Source organism: Colletotrichum jinshuiense, chromosome 10, assembly GCF_051148585.1.
Source record: "Colletotrichum jinshuiense chromosome 10, complete sequence".
NCBI classification, from domain to species: Eukaryota; Fungi; Ascomycota; class Sordariomycetes; order Glomerellales; family Glomerellaceae; genus Colletotrichum; species Colletotrichum jinshuiense.
This window is the reverse complement of record NC_139303.1, coordinates 779,323-791,586: the sequence shown is the minus strand read 5'-3', so window position 1 is coordinate 791,586 and position 12,264 is coordinate 779,323. Positions and strand designations below refer to the sequence as shown.

The 12,264-nt window shown below is 61.4% G+C and overlaps 5 protein-coding genes across 5 annotated transcripts; 3 read left to right on the top strand and 2 right to left on the bottom strand.

The window, feature by feature from the left end:
• Positions 1 to 1,044: 1,044 nt before the first annotated feature.
• On the top strand, positions 1,045 to 3,499 carry EsH8_X_000197 (GH92 family glycosyl hydrolase; the record flags this gene model as incomplete). Its single annotated transcript, XM_083274285.1, has 3 exons — positions 1,045 to 2,120; positions 2,180 to 2,857; positions 2,914 to 3,499. The coding sequence occupies 3 exons, from the start codon at positions 1,045 to 1,047 to the stop codon at positions 3,497 to 3,499; spliced, it is 2,340 nt and encodes a 779-aa protein (XP_083119677.1).
• An 802-nt stretch (positions 3,500 to 4,301) lies between these two features.
• Positions 4,302 to 6,747, bottom strand: EsH8_X_000196 (Mcm10/DnaG-type zinc finger protein; the record flags this gene model as incomplete). Its single annotated transcript, XM_083274284.1, has 2 exons — positions 4,302 to 6,676; positions 6,738 to 6,747. The coding sequence occupies 2 exons, from the start codon at positions 6,745 to 6,747 to the stop codon at positions 4,302 to 4,304; spliced, it is 2,385 nt and encodes a 794-aa protein (XP_083119676.1).
• Positions 6,748 to 7,648: 901 nt separating this feature from the next.
• EsH8_X_000195 (ribonuclease H2, subunit B) lies at positions 7,649 to 8,926 on the top strand (the record flags this gene model as incomplete). Its single annotated transcript, XM_083274283.1, has 1 exon — positions 7,649 to 8,926. One exon carries the CDS (start codon positions 7,649 to 7,651, stop codon positions 8,924 to 8,926), a length of 1,278 nt encoding a protein of 425 aa, XP_083119675.1.
• Positions 8,927 to 9,022: 96 nt separating this feature from the next.
• Positions 9,023 to 9,791, bottom strand: EsH8_X_000194 (DASH complex subunit Duo1-domain-containing protein; the record flags this gene model as incomplete). Its single annotated transcript, XM_083274282.1, has 2 exons — positions 9,023 to 9,442; positions 9,501 to 9,791. The coding sequence occupies 2 exons, from the start codon at positions 9,789 to 9,791 to the stop codon at positions 9,023 to 9,025; spliced, it is 711 nt and encodes a 236-aa protein (XP_083119674.1).
• Positions 9,792 to 10,732: 941 nt separating this feature from the next.
• On the top strand, positions 10,733 to 12,081 carry EsH8_X_000193 (uncharacterized protein; the record flags this gene model as incomplete). The annotated part of the gene is made up of 2 exons (XM_083274281.1): positions 10,733 to 11,520; positions 11,577 to 12,081. The coding sequence occupies 2 exons, from the start codon at positions 10,733 to 10,735 to the stop codon at positions 12,079 to 12,081; spliced, it is 1,293 nt and encodes a 430-aa protein (XP_083119673.1).
• Positions 12,082 to 12,264: the final 183 nt, after the last annotated feature.

The following is a 12,264-nucleotide window of genomic DNA, read 5'->3' as shown; positions in this document are numbered from 1 at the left end:
GGAGTTTGACGCGCTGCGGTTCATCTCATTTGGAGCACGACGGACTTCGGACGACGATGTGCATCTGTGGCTTGATTTTTCATGTAGGTCCATCTGCATCCCGCGAGGATGAAATCACAAGCAGGGGAGTGAGTGAGCGAGCGGGTGAGTGAGATTCACCCAACGAGCTGCCGGGGCGGTTGGCGTGTTAATTAGCTGATGCTTGCAGCTGGGGGACGGGAGGGCGGCGGCTGCGGGGGAGTCTCTCTGGCCGAGCTACCCCTGTAATAGAAACGAGCTAGGGGCCTTTAGTAGACGGATCCCGGCCGGCTCGTCTTCTTTTCCGTCCGTCTTCAAACAACCGTGGACCGCTTGGAAACATTCAAACAAGACAACTCTGGATGCCAACCCAGTACCTCCGGCATTCGACAACAGGACTCGACTACCGGTACCCGGCCATGCTGGCTCGGAATCCGACTTATCGATGGGAGGCCATGCAAAGCGTGCGATGCTCTCCTATCTCTTGCCAGTGTCGTGCATGTGCCTGCAGACCGTCGGACACGCAGCTATTTACCCGGATCTCCGGCCATGCACGCACTGCAGCGGACGTGATACGTGAAAGGGTGTAAGTCGCAACGCGGTGCCTTCGTGGCCGGCGATCGACAGCCCGGCTGCTCTCACAGCCATTGGTTTTCCGAGCTATCGCGGTGATCACCAGGAATACTACCACCTGCCACCTACACGGGAGAGCAGCGCGCGGGGTCGAAGGCTAAGGTTTGCCAGCTAGAATAATGTTGCCGGGGTCTCCGTGCGGTCGATGCGTGTGTTGTGTGAGTGTGAGTGTGAGTGTGTGATAGAGAAAGATGAGTTGAATCGCAGTGTTCGTCCCTCAACTTCAACACCCTTATGTAGTAGCTTTCTCTCTTAAAGACAGGCTCTGCTTATACTAGAAACTTCATCGCGAGCAGAGTCACTCCCTCCATCAGCCTCTCCCTCTCGCACCTCTCATCCAGCCCTCCTACCGTCCGATCTTCCCCACCGCGTGTCCGCTGCACGGCCTGCGCCATGCGCCAGCTCGCCTCGCTCGCCGCCCTCGTCGCGGCGGGCGCCTGCCAGCCGTTCGACCCGCTGGCCCTCGTCGACCCCCTGATTGGCTCCCGGCGCGGCGGCAACGTCTTCGCGGGCGCGACGCTGCCGTACGGGCTCGCCAAGGCCGTCGCCGACGTCGACGGCGAGAAGACGGGCGGCTTCGCGACCGACGGGAGCAGCGTCACCGGCTTCAGCGTCGTCCACGACAGCGGCACCGGCGGCAACCCGAGCCTGGGCAACTTCCCGCTGTTCCCGCAGGTCTGCCCGGGCGACGACCTCAACGCCTGCCGGTTCCGCGTCGGCGACCGCGCCACGCCCGTCGTCCCGGACCGCACCGTCGCCGAGCCGGGCTACTTCGCCGTCGAGCTGGCGTCGGGCGTGCGCGCCGACATGGCCGTGTCCGAGCACGCGGCGCTCCTGCGGTTCCGGTTCCCCCCGGGCAGCGGCGGCGGCGGCGCGCAGCACCCGCTCGTCATGCTGGACCTGACGGACCTCTGGGCGAGCAGGCAGAACGCCTCGGTCAAGGTCGACACGCCCACGGGCCGGATGGTCGGCAACGGGACGTTCCTGCCCAGCTTCGGCGCCGGGTCGTACGCGCTGCACTACTGCGTCGACTTCTTCGGGGCAAAGGTATTCGACACGGGCGTCTGGGTCAACAGCCGCGCCGGCAACGAGCCCAAGGAGCTGTCCGTGGCCCGCGGCTTCAACATGTTCTACCTCGAGGCCGGCGGGTTCGTCCGGTTCAAGGAGCTGGCCGACGACACCGTCACCGCCAGGGTCGGCGTGTCGTTCAGGAGCGCCGAGCAGGCGTGCCGCAGCGCCGAGAGGGAGATCCCGGACCCGGCGAGCGGCTTCGACGCGCTCGTCAAGACGGCCAAGGACGCGTGGAGGGCGAAGCTGGGCCCCGTCTCGGTCAAGCCGGGCGGCGCGACCGAGGACCTCCAGAAGAGTTTCTGGAGCGGGCTGTACCGCAACATGATCTCCCCCCAGAACTACACCGGCGAGAACCCGTACTGGGACAGCGGCGTGCCGTACTTTGACTCGTTTTACTGGTCAGTGGATCGACCTGCGAGCGTCCCCCCCCTTTCTCCACCCACTGACAGCCGCGCAGCATGTGGGACAGCTTCCGCGCCCAGCACCCCCTGCTCACCGTGATCGACCCGGCCGCCCAGGCGCAGATGGTCAACTCGATGCTCGACATCTACAGGCACGAGGGCTGGCTGCCGGACTGCCGCATGTCCCTGTGCAAGGGCTGGACGCAGGGGGGCTCCAACGCCGACGTGGTCATCGCCGACGCCTACGTCAAGAACCTGACGTCCATCGACTGGAGGCTTGCCCTCGAGGCCGTCACCAAGGACGCCGAGGACGAGCCGCGCGAGTGGTCGTACCAGGGCCGCGGCGGGCTCGCGAGCTGGAAGGCCCTCGGCTACATCCCGTACCTCGACTTCGACCCGGCCGGCTCCGGGACCAACTCGAGGAGCGTGTCCCGGACCCTCGAGTACTCGTACAACGACTACTGCCTCGCGGCGCTGGCGGGCGGGCTGGGCGAGGGCCAGCTGCGCGACAAGTACATGTCGCGGAGCATGAACTGGCAGAACCTGTGGCGGGCCGACCAGAAGTCCCTGATCAACGGGACCGACACGGGCTTCGCCGGCTTCTTCCAGCCAAAGTACATGAACGGGACGTGGGGCTTCCAGGACCCGATAGCCTGCTCGACCCTCGCCGGCTTCTGCTCCCTGACGACCAACCCGAGCGAGACGTTCGAGGCCAGCATCTGGCAGTATCAGTTGTGAGTGTGCACCAATCCGCTCCTTGAACAGATAGTTTGATCTAAACCCCATCTAGCACCGTCCCCCACGCGACCTCGACGCTGATCGACCTGATGGGCGGCGACGACGCCTTCGTCTCCCGCCTGAACTACTTCCACGCCTCGCCGCTGGCCGACATATCCAACGAGCCCGTCTTCCTCACCGTCTACCTCTACCACTACGCCGGCCGCCCGGGCCTCTCGGCGGAGCGCATCCACCAGTACATCCCCTCGGCCTTCAACTCCACCCGCGGCGGGCTGCCGGGGAACGACGACTCGGGCGCCATGGGCGCCTTCCTCGCCTTCTCCGTCGTGGGACTGTTCCCCGTCGCCGGCCAGGACGTGTACCTCATCACGCCGCCCTTCTTCGAGGAGGTCAGCGTCAAGAGCCCTGCCACGGGGAAGACGGCCACCGTCAGGTGCGTCGGGTTCGACGCCGCGTACAAGAACATATACGTGCAGAGCGCGAGGCTGGACGGGCGGGAGTACACGAGGAGCTGGATCGGGCACGACCTCTTCAGCCAGGGCCGCACGCTGGAGCTCACCCTCGGGGACAGGGAGTCGGGGTGGGGGAGGGGCAAGGATGCCAGGCCGCCGAGCTACGCGGCTGGGTCGAGGGCGTGAGGTTGGCGGTGCAGGCTTCTACAAAGTACATACTAATCTCCTTGTTTCGAAGGGTATACACAGACGAGCGACGGAGTGCTCTATGTCGTTGGTGTATCTTCAGCTCGTGTTGTTTGAACTGAAAAGCGACACTTCATGATATAGGACAATATGCTAGTTAATAATTGCAGCAATGATCGGGTCAGGGAATCATAATTACTTTTAATTATCTTTCAACTTGTAAACTGACAGAAAAGCCACTTCTTGCGGATGCCCTGTTCCCCTTGACCAAAATACTAAACGGCGACGACAAACCCGTCCGCTTTTTTCTCTCCTCGGTCTTCTTTTGTCAGTTCATGTCTCTGCTGCTGTGCTTCGACCTGCCACCCCGCAACCCGTCCATGGCTTCCTCTCATTAAAGATTCGCCCAACTCTCACCGAATAAACAGAAGCCGGGGCGGATGAGGGGCAAGGAATACATATTGGACAGTCCGACTCGAATGGAGTAGCTCGACTTGGCTCCAGCTCCGGCTCGTCCCAGTACCGACACCGGGCCGCTCCCACTTCACATTACACACTATGAGAACGAACACGGGGCGATCCGGTTGAAAAAGCAACCCCCATCCGGTATTGACATCGAGGAAGCACACAGGCAGGCGGCCACAGCAAACAGAAGAGGTCAAATAGTGTCTGATTCTTTTACTTTAAGCCGTAATTGTAAACCCATACCGCTTTGAGCGGGGCTCTACCCGGGGAGCCATTAAACCGTCCAACCCCGTCCTGTCCCGTTTCCCGTCGCGCCTGACCCAGTCCCCAATGCTGCTCAAACAATAATCAAATCGTCATCGTCGTCTTCAAATGAAACAGATTGCGGCACGTCCATCCCCAGGCTCTCCCTCCCGGCCTCGCGGATCCCCTTGTCGGTCACGAACCGCGTCTTCTTCCGCACGGGCGGCTTGTCGTTGCTCAGCTTGTCGCCCTCCTTCATCTTGGCCAGCTTGTCCTTCAGGTTGCCGCCCCACCCGAAGCCCGTCTTGGCCCCCGTCGTCATCGACGTCATCGACGTCGATGCCCCGGCCGAGGAGCTGGACTGCGCGCTCTGCGGCCTCTTACGCTTGATGGGGCTCAGATGGATGGCCAGATCCTTGCTCCGGCCAGCCATCAACCCCACCGACCTGGCTTCCAGCCTCTGACGCTCGTCGGCGATGCTCGATGACGGGGCGGACGACGACAGCGCCCCGGACGCGGCGGACCGGCTGCGCTCCGTCTGCCTCATGTACTCCTTCCCGGCGCCGGCGCCGATTTTGCTCAGGCGCTGCATGATTCCCCTTTCCCGCTCTTGGTGGAGCATCCTCTTCTTCAGCCCTTCCTCCTTCTCCCGCCTGTCCGCGAGCGCCTGGGCCCCGTCGATCAGCTGCGCGGAGCTCATCGATTTCGTGGCGAACCAGTGGCTGTGGGTTTCCCGGTCGTATTTGCCATTCTTTTGCTCGGGCTCGGGCGCCCGAACGGAGCGCGAGTTCCACCGATGCCTCTCGCCGATGCCGCCAAAGTCCATCGAGTTGACCTCCATGCGCGTCGCCCGCTGTTTGGTGATGGCCTCGTTGGTGTGGAACTCGCAAAACTCGGTCCGCTTCTTGTTGACCCACGAGTTGCAGTACTCTCCGTCCTTCCTGATGGATTTGCAAAAGCCCAAGTCGCGGGCTTTGCCAATCTCCATGATTGTGTCGGCGTCGGAGTTGATGACCAGGCTGAACTTGCCGGTGGCCTCCCGGCCTACTGGCGGTGGCATGATGGTCGGGTTCAGGATCGCCAGCACTGTGCCCTCGGTGAGCTTCCAGAATCGGTTAAACCCCGAGTTGAAGAGAAACAGTTCCAACTCCCACTTGAGGTCGCAAAGCGTGATGACCATGTACTTCCCTCGGTCCGTCTGCTTGCCATTTTGGTCGGGCCGAGGCTTGTGAGAGCGAGGTTCCGACTTTTTTGATACGATGGCGAAGACGACAATATCCTGCTCAATGTCGGGCAGCTGGAAATCGGGGGCCTTGACGTTTCGCAGCAGCTCTGGCAGCTTGAAGATCTTCTTTCCGGACAGATGCCTTGTCAGGACCTGGTGAGGGATGATGCGCTGCGAGAGGTGAAAGCTAGAATATGGCTCAAAGGCCGATGCTTCGGCCTCGGGCACATCCGCGGGTGCGACCTTCTTGGGGTTTTCTCCCGCCAACATCCAATCGGGCGGCGCCTCGTAGAGGCCCTGCGGGTCGTCCTCGTCCTTTGGCGGCGGTGCAGGGAGGGCAGGCCCCGTGTCGAGTTTCCTCTGTGCATCCGTCTTGATCTGAGTGCCAAGGATCTCCTCCCTGGTGAACCGCGGCGCAACCTCAGGCTGCTCTGGGATATCAACTGCCTGCTCCTTGAGCTTTTCAATCTCCTTCTGCCCAATCTCGAACGCGCTGGACCTGACCTGCCGGACCCTGTCTCTCAAGTCCTGGCGGTCAGTCTCCTGCGATCTCGCCGCGGCCAGCCTCTCGTTGAAGCTCAACGGCCGAGGGATGTCGGATGCGTTCAGCTGCGCCGGGGTCCTCGATCTTTGGAGGTAGCCACCGAACTGTTGCTGTCCGTCTTGTGAAGTCGCGGTCCTGCGCAGCACACTTGGCGCTCTCTTCAGCGATATGTCCTTCGCCTTGAGCCCTTTGTCGATCCCGAGGAGAACCCGGCTAGGTGATGTTTGCGGCTGCGCAGGCTTCATATTCCGGACGGGAGAAACGGGCACCTCGACCGCGGCCTGCGACTCCGGCCGGGTGGCTATGCGGCTTGCGCCAAGCCCCAAACCCCTCGATACCGGTCTTGGTTGGGCCGGCGGCGGGGTTCTGCGCCTCGGGGAGAGAGAGAGGGCAGCAGCAGCACCTGCCGTCTTCTCCCTCGCGCTCTGTAGTTTTTTTAATCGTAACCTCGCCTGGATCTCCTGCAGCTTCAGCTGAAGCGTTTCCTCATCCTCGTCCTCGTCCTCCTGGTCGTCCATCTCGTCTAATAAATTCACGGACCGTGCTGACAAGGTGGAATTTGCGCGTCCTCTCTTGAGCGGCGACGGAGAGGGTGATGTTCGGTTGGCAAGGCGTCGTAGGCGCTCGCGGCCGCCTGGTGTGCCGAGGAGGGCTTCGTGAGGGGACCGGGGAGGCCAATGAGGCTCGTTGGGCGGGGCGGCTGCTTCAATGTTATGATGTTGATCTGCGAGTGAGCGTGGTATGTTCTGGGAGCAACCAACCAGGAGGCATGTTGCCGGGATATCACCACGACGTGGCGGGCAGCGCAGTGCACGTCTTCCTGACTTTCCTAGGGAAGACGACGTGATGGGGCTTCGACGCCACAAGGTCCATGACCCGCCGGCCGGCCTGGTCAGCTTCGTCGGGGCGCAAGGCTCGATCGATTGCGGGTGGGTGTTGGCGTGGTCTGTGCTAGCAAACAAACATTCGCAATCCAAGAACAATCAATCAATCAATAGGTAGCAAAGGATAGGTGGAAACCAGGATAGCGTTTAGTAAAGGCGGCTAAAGGAGCGACGTCGGAGGAGGGCGGCCAGGCTCGAGGGCAATGCAATGCAAGCAGAGTGCGAATACTGCGGTAGGTAGGAATGTCTCGAATCGTTATCGACCGTCGCATCTGAACTTGTCGTTACGATAAGCCTGGGGCCGACTAGACTGAGAAGAGAGGAGTTTGACGTGGAGTGGTCCGAGCCTCCGCGGGGTTGCCATTGGCCGCAGTCGCGCTCAGCCCCGAGCGGCGCGTTCCACATTTAAATGAATCCGGCGCGTCGCGTCACATCGGAGCACGGCCGCCAGGGTCCATCTGCGACCGAAAGCACAAAGTATCTTCGTACCCTACCGATGCCTACAAGATACCTACGCTACGTACCGCCGAAGCAGCCCATGCTCGACATTGCACGCCTAGTCTACACGCTGGGGCAGCTCATCTTCTATCCTCCTACTTCTCTTTTTGTTCCTTTGCTTCGCTCTCGACGTATTTACTTCTGCTCTCCAGGAACAAAGCCAATTGGCCGGCCCCCTTTTGTATTCAGGTATCTGGTTTAGGTTTGGGTTTTTTGGACAGCGCTGCTACCACTACCAGCACATTACCAGCACATCGAGGACCTTGCCATTGGAAAGAGAAACGCCAGCCATGGCGAGAACCAGAGCAACCAAGGCCGCGCCGGCGGCAAAGACCGAGTCGAGCAATGCCTCCTCGACGGCCAAATACACCCTGCCAGAGGAGTCGTCCAACGCTCCCACGCTTTTCATCATCCCCCAGAAGGCCACCAAGGAGGCTCGGATAGTTTCTCTGCCGAACCCTCGCTACTCGAAGCCCACACGCTACCTCCTCTGCCCCGACACGGGCATCTACGAATTCACAAAGATTACTGCGCCAAAGACTACGCCCAGGAGCTGGATGATTGAGACGTCTGCCGGCACGTTGGAGGAGTCGGACTCCAAGGACGGGTCACCGTCCGAGGCCCAGGTCACCAACGGCGCCGACCTCTTCGTCGGGACACCGATTGACCCCCTCTTCCTGCTGGTCCCCGGCCTGTTTGGACCCGCCAACGCCAAGCCGTCCGAGACGAAGCGCCTCTTCCTCTCCAGCGACGACCACTTCGACGCCGTGTCCACGTCGTCGTCACACATGGCCGAGGCTCTGCGGTGTCCCAAGACCCGGGCCCTCCTCGAATCGCGGATGGAAGCAGTCTGCGATACCGTCGACGCCGGCGACGAGAAGATGTACCGGCTCAGCGAGAAGAAGCTCGTTCTCCAGATCCTCTCAAAGGCGCGTTCCATGACCTCCAACAGCCTTCCCGCCAGCATGGAGGAGAGGTTCGTCAAGAAAACCTTGGAAGCGCCCCTTCAATTCCAGAAATCACAAGCCGCGCCTGTGGAGGCCAAGGAGACCGCCGAGTCTGGCGAGTCTCAGTCCTCCGTCGCGACGGCAGACAGCGCGACGACGGCCGTCTCAGATGCTTCGACAGCCGCAACGTCTGTCAAGGGCGAGGCGGCCGAGGAGACTGTCGTCAGCGCAACACAAGCATCCGACGAGGTGGCCAGCCTGCAGAGACTGAGGATTGCGTTCGGTTTCATATGCTCGAGCTACGTCGCGCCGGGCATGGCATCGACCCTCAAGGAGCTGCTGGTCGACAAGGAGACATCGGCCGTCGATTTCTCGCCGCTGGACGAATACCTGGTCCGGCTCACGAAGCTCCGCGCAGAGGCCGCCTCGTCCCGGTCCATGGCCGACTACTCCAGGAAGCGCATGCTCGACGAGGAGGAAGAGGAGGCGCGAGCCGAGAAGAAGAGGAAATTGGAGGAGGAAAAGAAGAAAAAGGCCACCCAAAGCCGCGGCGTCAAGGCTCTGGAAAAGGTCAACACCAGGGGCATGAAGAAGATGAGCGACTTTTTCAAGAAGAAATAGGCCAAGCTAGCCTGCGGCCGACCGCCTGAATGCATATTTGGGTATCGGTACTCATGCACAAACTACCAGACTCGTCCGTCCTCCTATTCCGTCCTCCTATTCCGTGCCTCTGGCCCGCCCCCGATATGCGCCCCGGACGCTAGGTGCGCCCCTGCCGATCCTCGACGTGCTACTCGAATAGCCGTGGCCGCGGGTGGTCGAGGTCGTGCCTCGCACCCGCCCGCGGGAGACTCCTCGGCCGCGCGGCGCATTGCCGACCGCCGCCTGCCTCTGCCGCTCTTCGTCGTCCTCCTCTCGCTTGCGACGAGCAGCCTCGCGTCGCCTCTCCTCGTCGGCCGCCCGCCTCTCGGCAAGCTGCTGCCTCTGGAGCGTCTCGGCCTCGATCTCTACCAGGTCGTTGCTTGCGCCACGCCAATTAGGGTTAAGGATGAGCCGTTGGTTGTGTTCGGTCTGGGAAAGGATGCGGGTCCAGGTGTTGAGGAGGGTCGAGGCGTTCGAGACGGTGCCGCCGACGGTCTGTAAGGAGGAGGTCAGCCGGAGACATGTCACAACGGTACCGGGCGGGGCAACAAACATTCATATTGCCCTTGGCCTTTTCGAGGGTGCCGATGATGCCCTCAATAGCAGCATTGATGTTGCGCACACCGTCCAGCTCTTTCCGCAGGGATGCCTCTCTGTCGTAAGTGGTGTTTTGGTTGGCGGGCGTCTTGGGGGTCTTGGGAGTCTTTGGGGTCTTTGGTGTTCTGGGGGTCTTGGGCCGATCGGACGGCGTGGTGGTCTCGCCTCCGGGGCCGGGCGACGCCCAGATGTCCTCGGTGAGGGAGTCGTCCATGATGGAGGAGTCGTCCATGTGGTGGTCGGCCATGACGGTCGGGGTCCGGCTGCGGGTGTGCAGTAGCGCTTGTGGCTCAGGAGTGCCTTGCTCGGTTACTTGGCTGCTGTTCCACGTGTTGCGGATGAGTCGAAGGACGGTTCGGTCGGGGGGAGGGGCGGTCTGGCCCGTGTGTGCCTGGGACGGAAGCGAGGCGAGGCGCCGGACGAGGGTGACGTTATTTGTTGATAGATTGAGACTTTCAGATTGGAGGTGCTCGGCCGTTTGGGGGAAAATGTGGGATGTGTGAGGGGCAGCAGGCGACCCCTGCAGAAGATAGCGTCGTCTGCCGGCTCACTGTTACATACGCGAAAATTCGCGTCTTCTGTGTAGCCGACGCGTCCCCGCACGACAAAGTGGGGACTCGCTTAATTTGAATACCCTCTCAAGCCTCACTGAGGTGCAAAACGGGGTGGCTGGGGCTGGTGCGCCGCACACAGGGTCAGGACTGGGCTGCCCACCTCACCTCACCTCACCCAGCCATTGCATTTCCCAGCTCCAGCCTCCTCCCACGTTTCGCCCATTTCCTCCTGCATCCCCCCCAACTGCCGCCCCATGATCGCGAACGTCAATCCATTCCACACATCCACATCTCACCTGCATCACTTGTAGCCAGAGCAACCAGAGCCATCGCAAACTCACCCCTTTTTTATTTCTTTGCGACTGCCTAGCATCTCAGAAATCCATCAGGTCCGCCTAGCTCTGAGCACTCCCGCCGCCAGAGTCCGTCCCGAGTCCTTCACCGTATCATCACCTCATTCCTCGCCTCGTCCGTACCACCACTGCGGCCCCGACCAGAACAATTGCGCGCATTCGTCACCCGGACCGGAGTTGCATGAATGAGCAATTGGAGAATCCATAGGAATCTGAATAGGAAGTGACGGTGCATCAAGACTAGAGTATCAGGGCTACCTGCCTGCCCTATCCTACACAAAATGGCGACCTTCGCAGCATCAACACCCTCACCTCCTCCCTCCTCCATCCGAACACCACCAACACCCAAACACGGCTGGAGCGACAACTGGGAGCCTTATTCTCCTCGCAAGTCGGCGCGTATTTCGTCTCGTCGAGCTGCAAACCGAACTCCTTCGCCGCAACCTCCATCCCACCGCACTCCTCCACGAACAACCCGAAAGTCCATCGCACCTTCCACCACCGCCTCCATCCTTTCGCCAGCCCCGACCCCTCAGAAGAGGCGCCAGCCCGCTCAGGATTCCGTCTGGAGAGCTTCCGGAATTCTCGCCGCCGAGAGCTCATCGCAAGCTTCCTCATCGCTCGGAACCGACAGAATGGGCCGCCAATCCCACACCTCCTCCGCCACCCGCAGGTCCGGCATGCTGCCCACGCCGGCCAAGACGCCCAAGAAGGCGCCTACCGAGAAGCAGACGGCCCAAATCAAGTCCGTCGCGCGCAACCTGTTCGCCGCGGAAGAGGAGGCGCTGGCCACCCCCAAAGCGAAGCGGGTGCCGAAGAAGTACTCGGGAAACTCGCTAGAGAGCTTCACCGCCACGGAAGTCGAGGAGCAGATTGCCATTTTCACCGACTCACAAGACCGCATTCCCGAAGCCGACACGAGCACGGACAACCCGTTCTACGGTGGTAGCGCCACCATCGACCGCGAGCCCCCGCGCCGTCGCAGCAAGCGCAAGGTTGCGGTTCCGGGAGAAGCCGCCCAGGCCGTCGACGAGGCGCTTCAGCGCGAGGATGGCATGGTCTATGTTTTGTAAGTTTACCGTCGTCGCCCACGCACGCCAAGAGCGAAGCTAACTTTTATCGCAGCCGAGGAAAGAAGATCTTCCGCAAGTTCGCTGAGCCCGAGGATGAAGAGGATGACGAGGGCAGCGCGAGCGAGTCTCGACTCCGGAGACCGCTCACGCGCTCTTCCATCAAGCCCCGTCTGCTGTTCCCGGTGGCGCCAAAGGCACCTGCCACCGGCTCTACTCTTGAGGACGAGGAAGCCGTAACCGACATCGAGGACCACATCCTCGAGGATGAGGACGAGGCGGAGATGGCGGAGGAAGTCCCGCAGACGCCAGTCGAGGTCCAGGATGAGTGCCCGTCAACCCCTCAAGCGCCCAAGTTCGGCCCGACAGCAACTCCCCCCGACACCAGACGCACCACGCGATCGGGCCTGAAGGCGGAAGAAGCGACCCCGATCAAGCGCAAGGGCGGACAGAGTCCGTTTGACGACTGGCCGCGTGTCAAGAACCGCCATGAGAGCACAGCTGCCAAGCGCGCGGGAGACGACCTTGCAGCGCCGGCCACCAAGCGAGCTCGCACTTGATCTGTTGCACCAAGACAACTTTTGAGTATCCTTCTTTGCATCCCCGGACAAGTTGGAGTCCGGGTCTGCTTCTTCAGTCGGGACTATGGGACGAGGAAGCACAATTCTTGATAGGCTTTTGTGTAATGGTTATTTTACTTTCTGGACTGGAGACAAGTCGGCCACGTGCTACTCATAGCACCT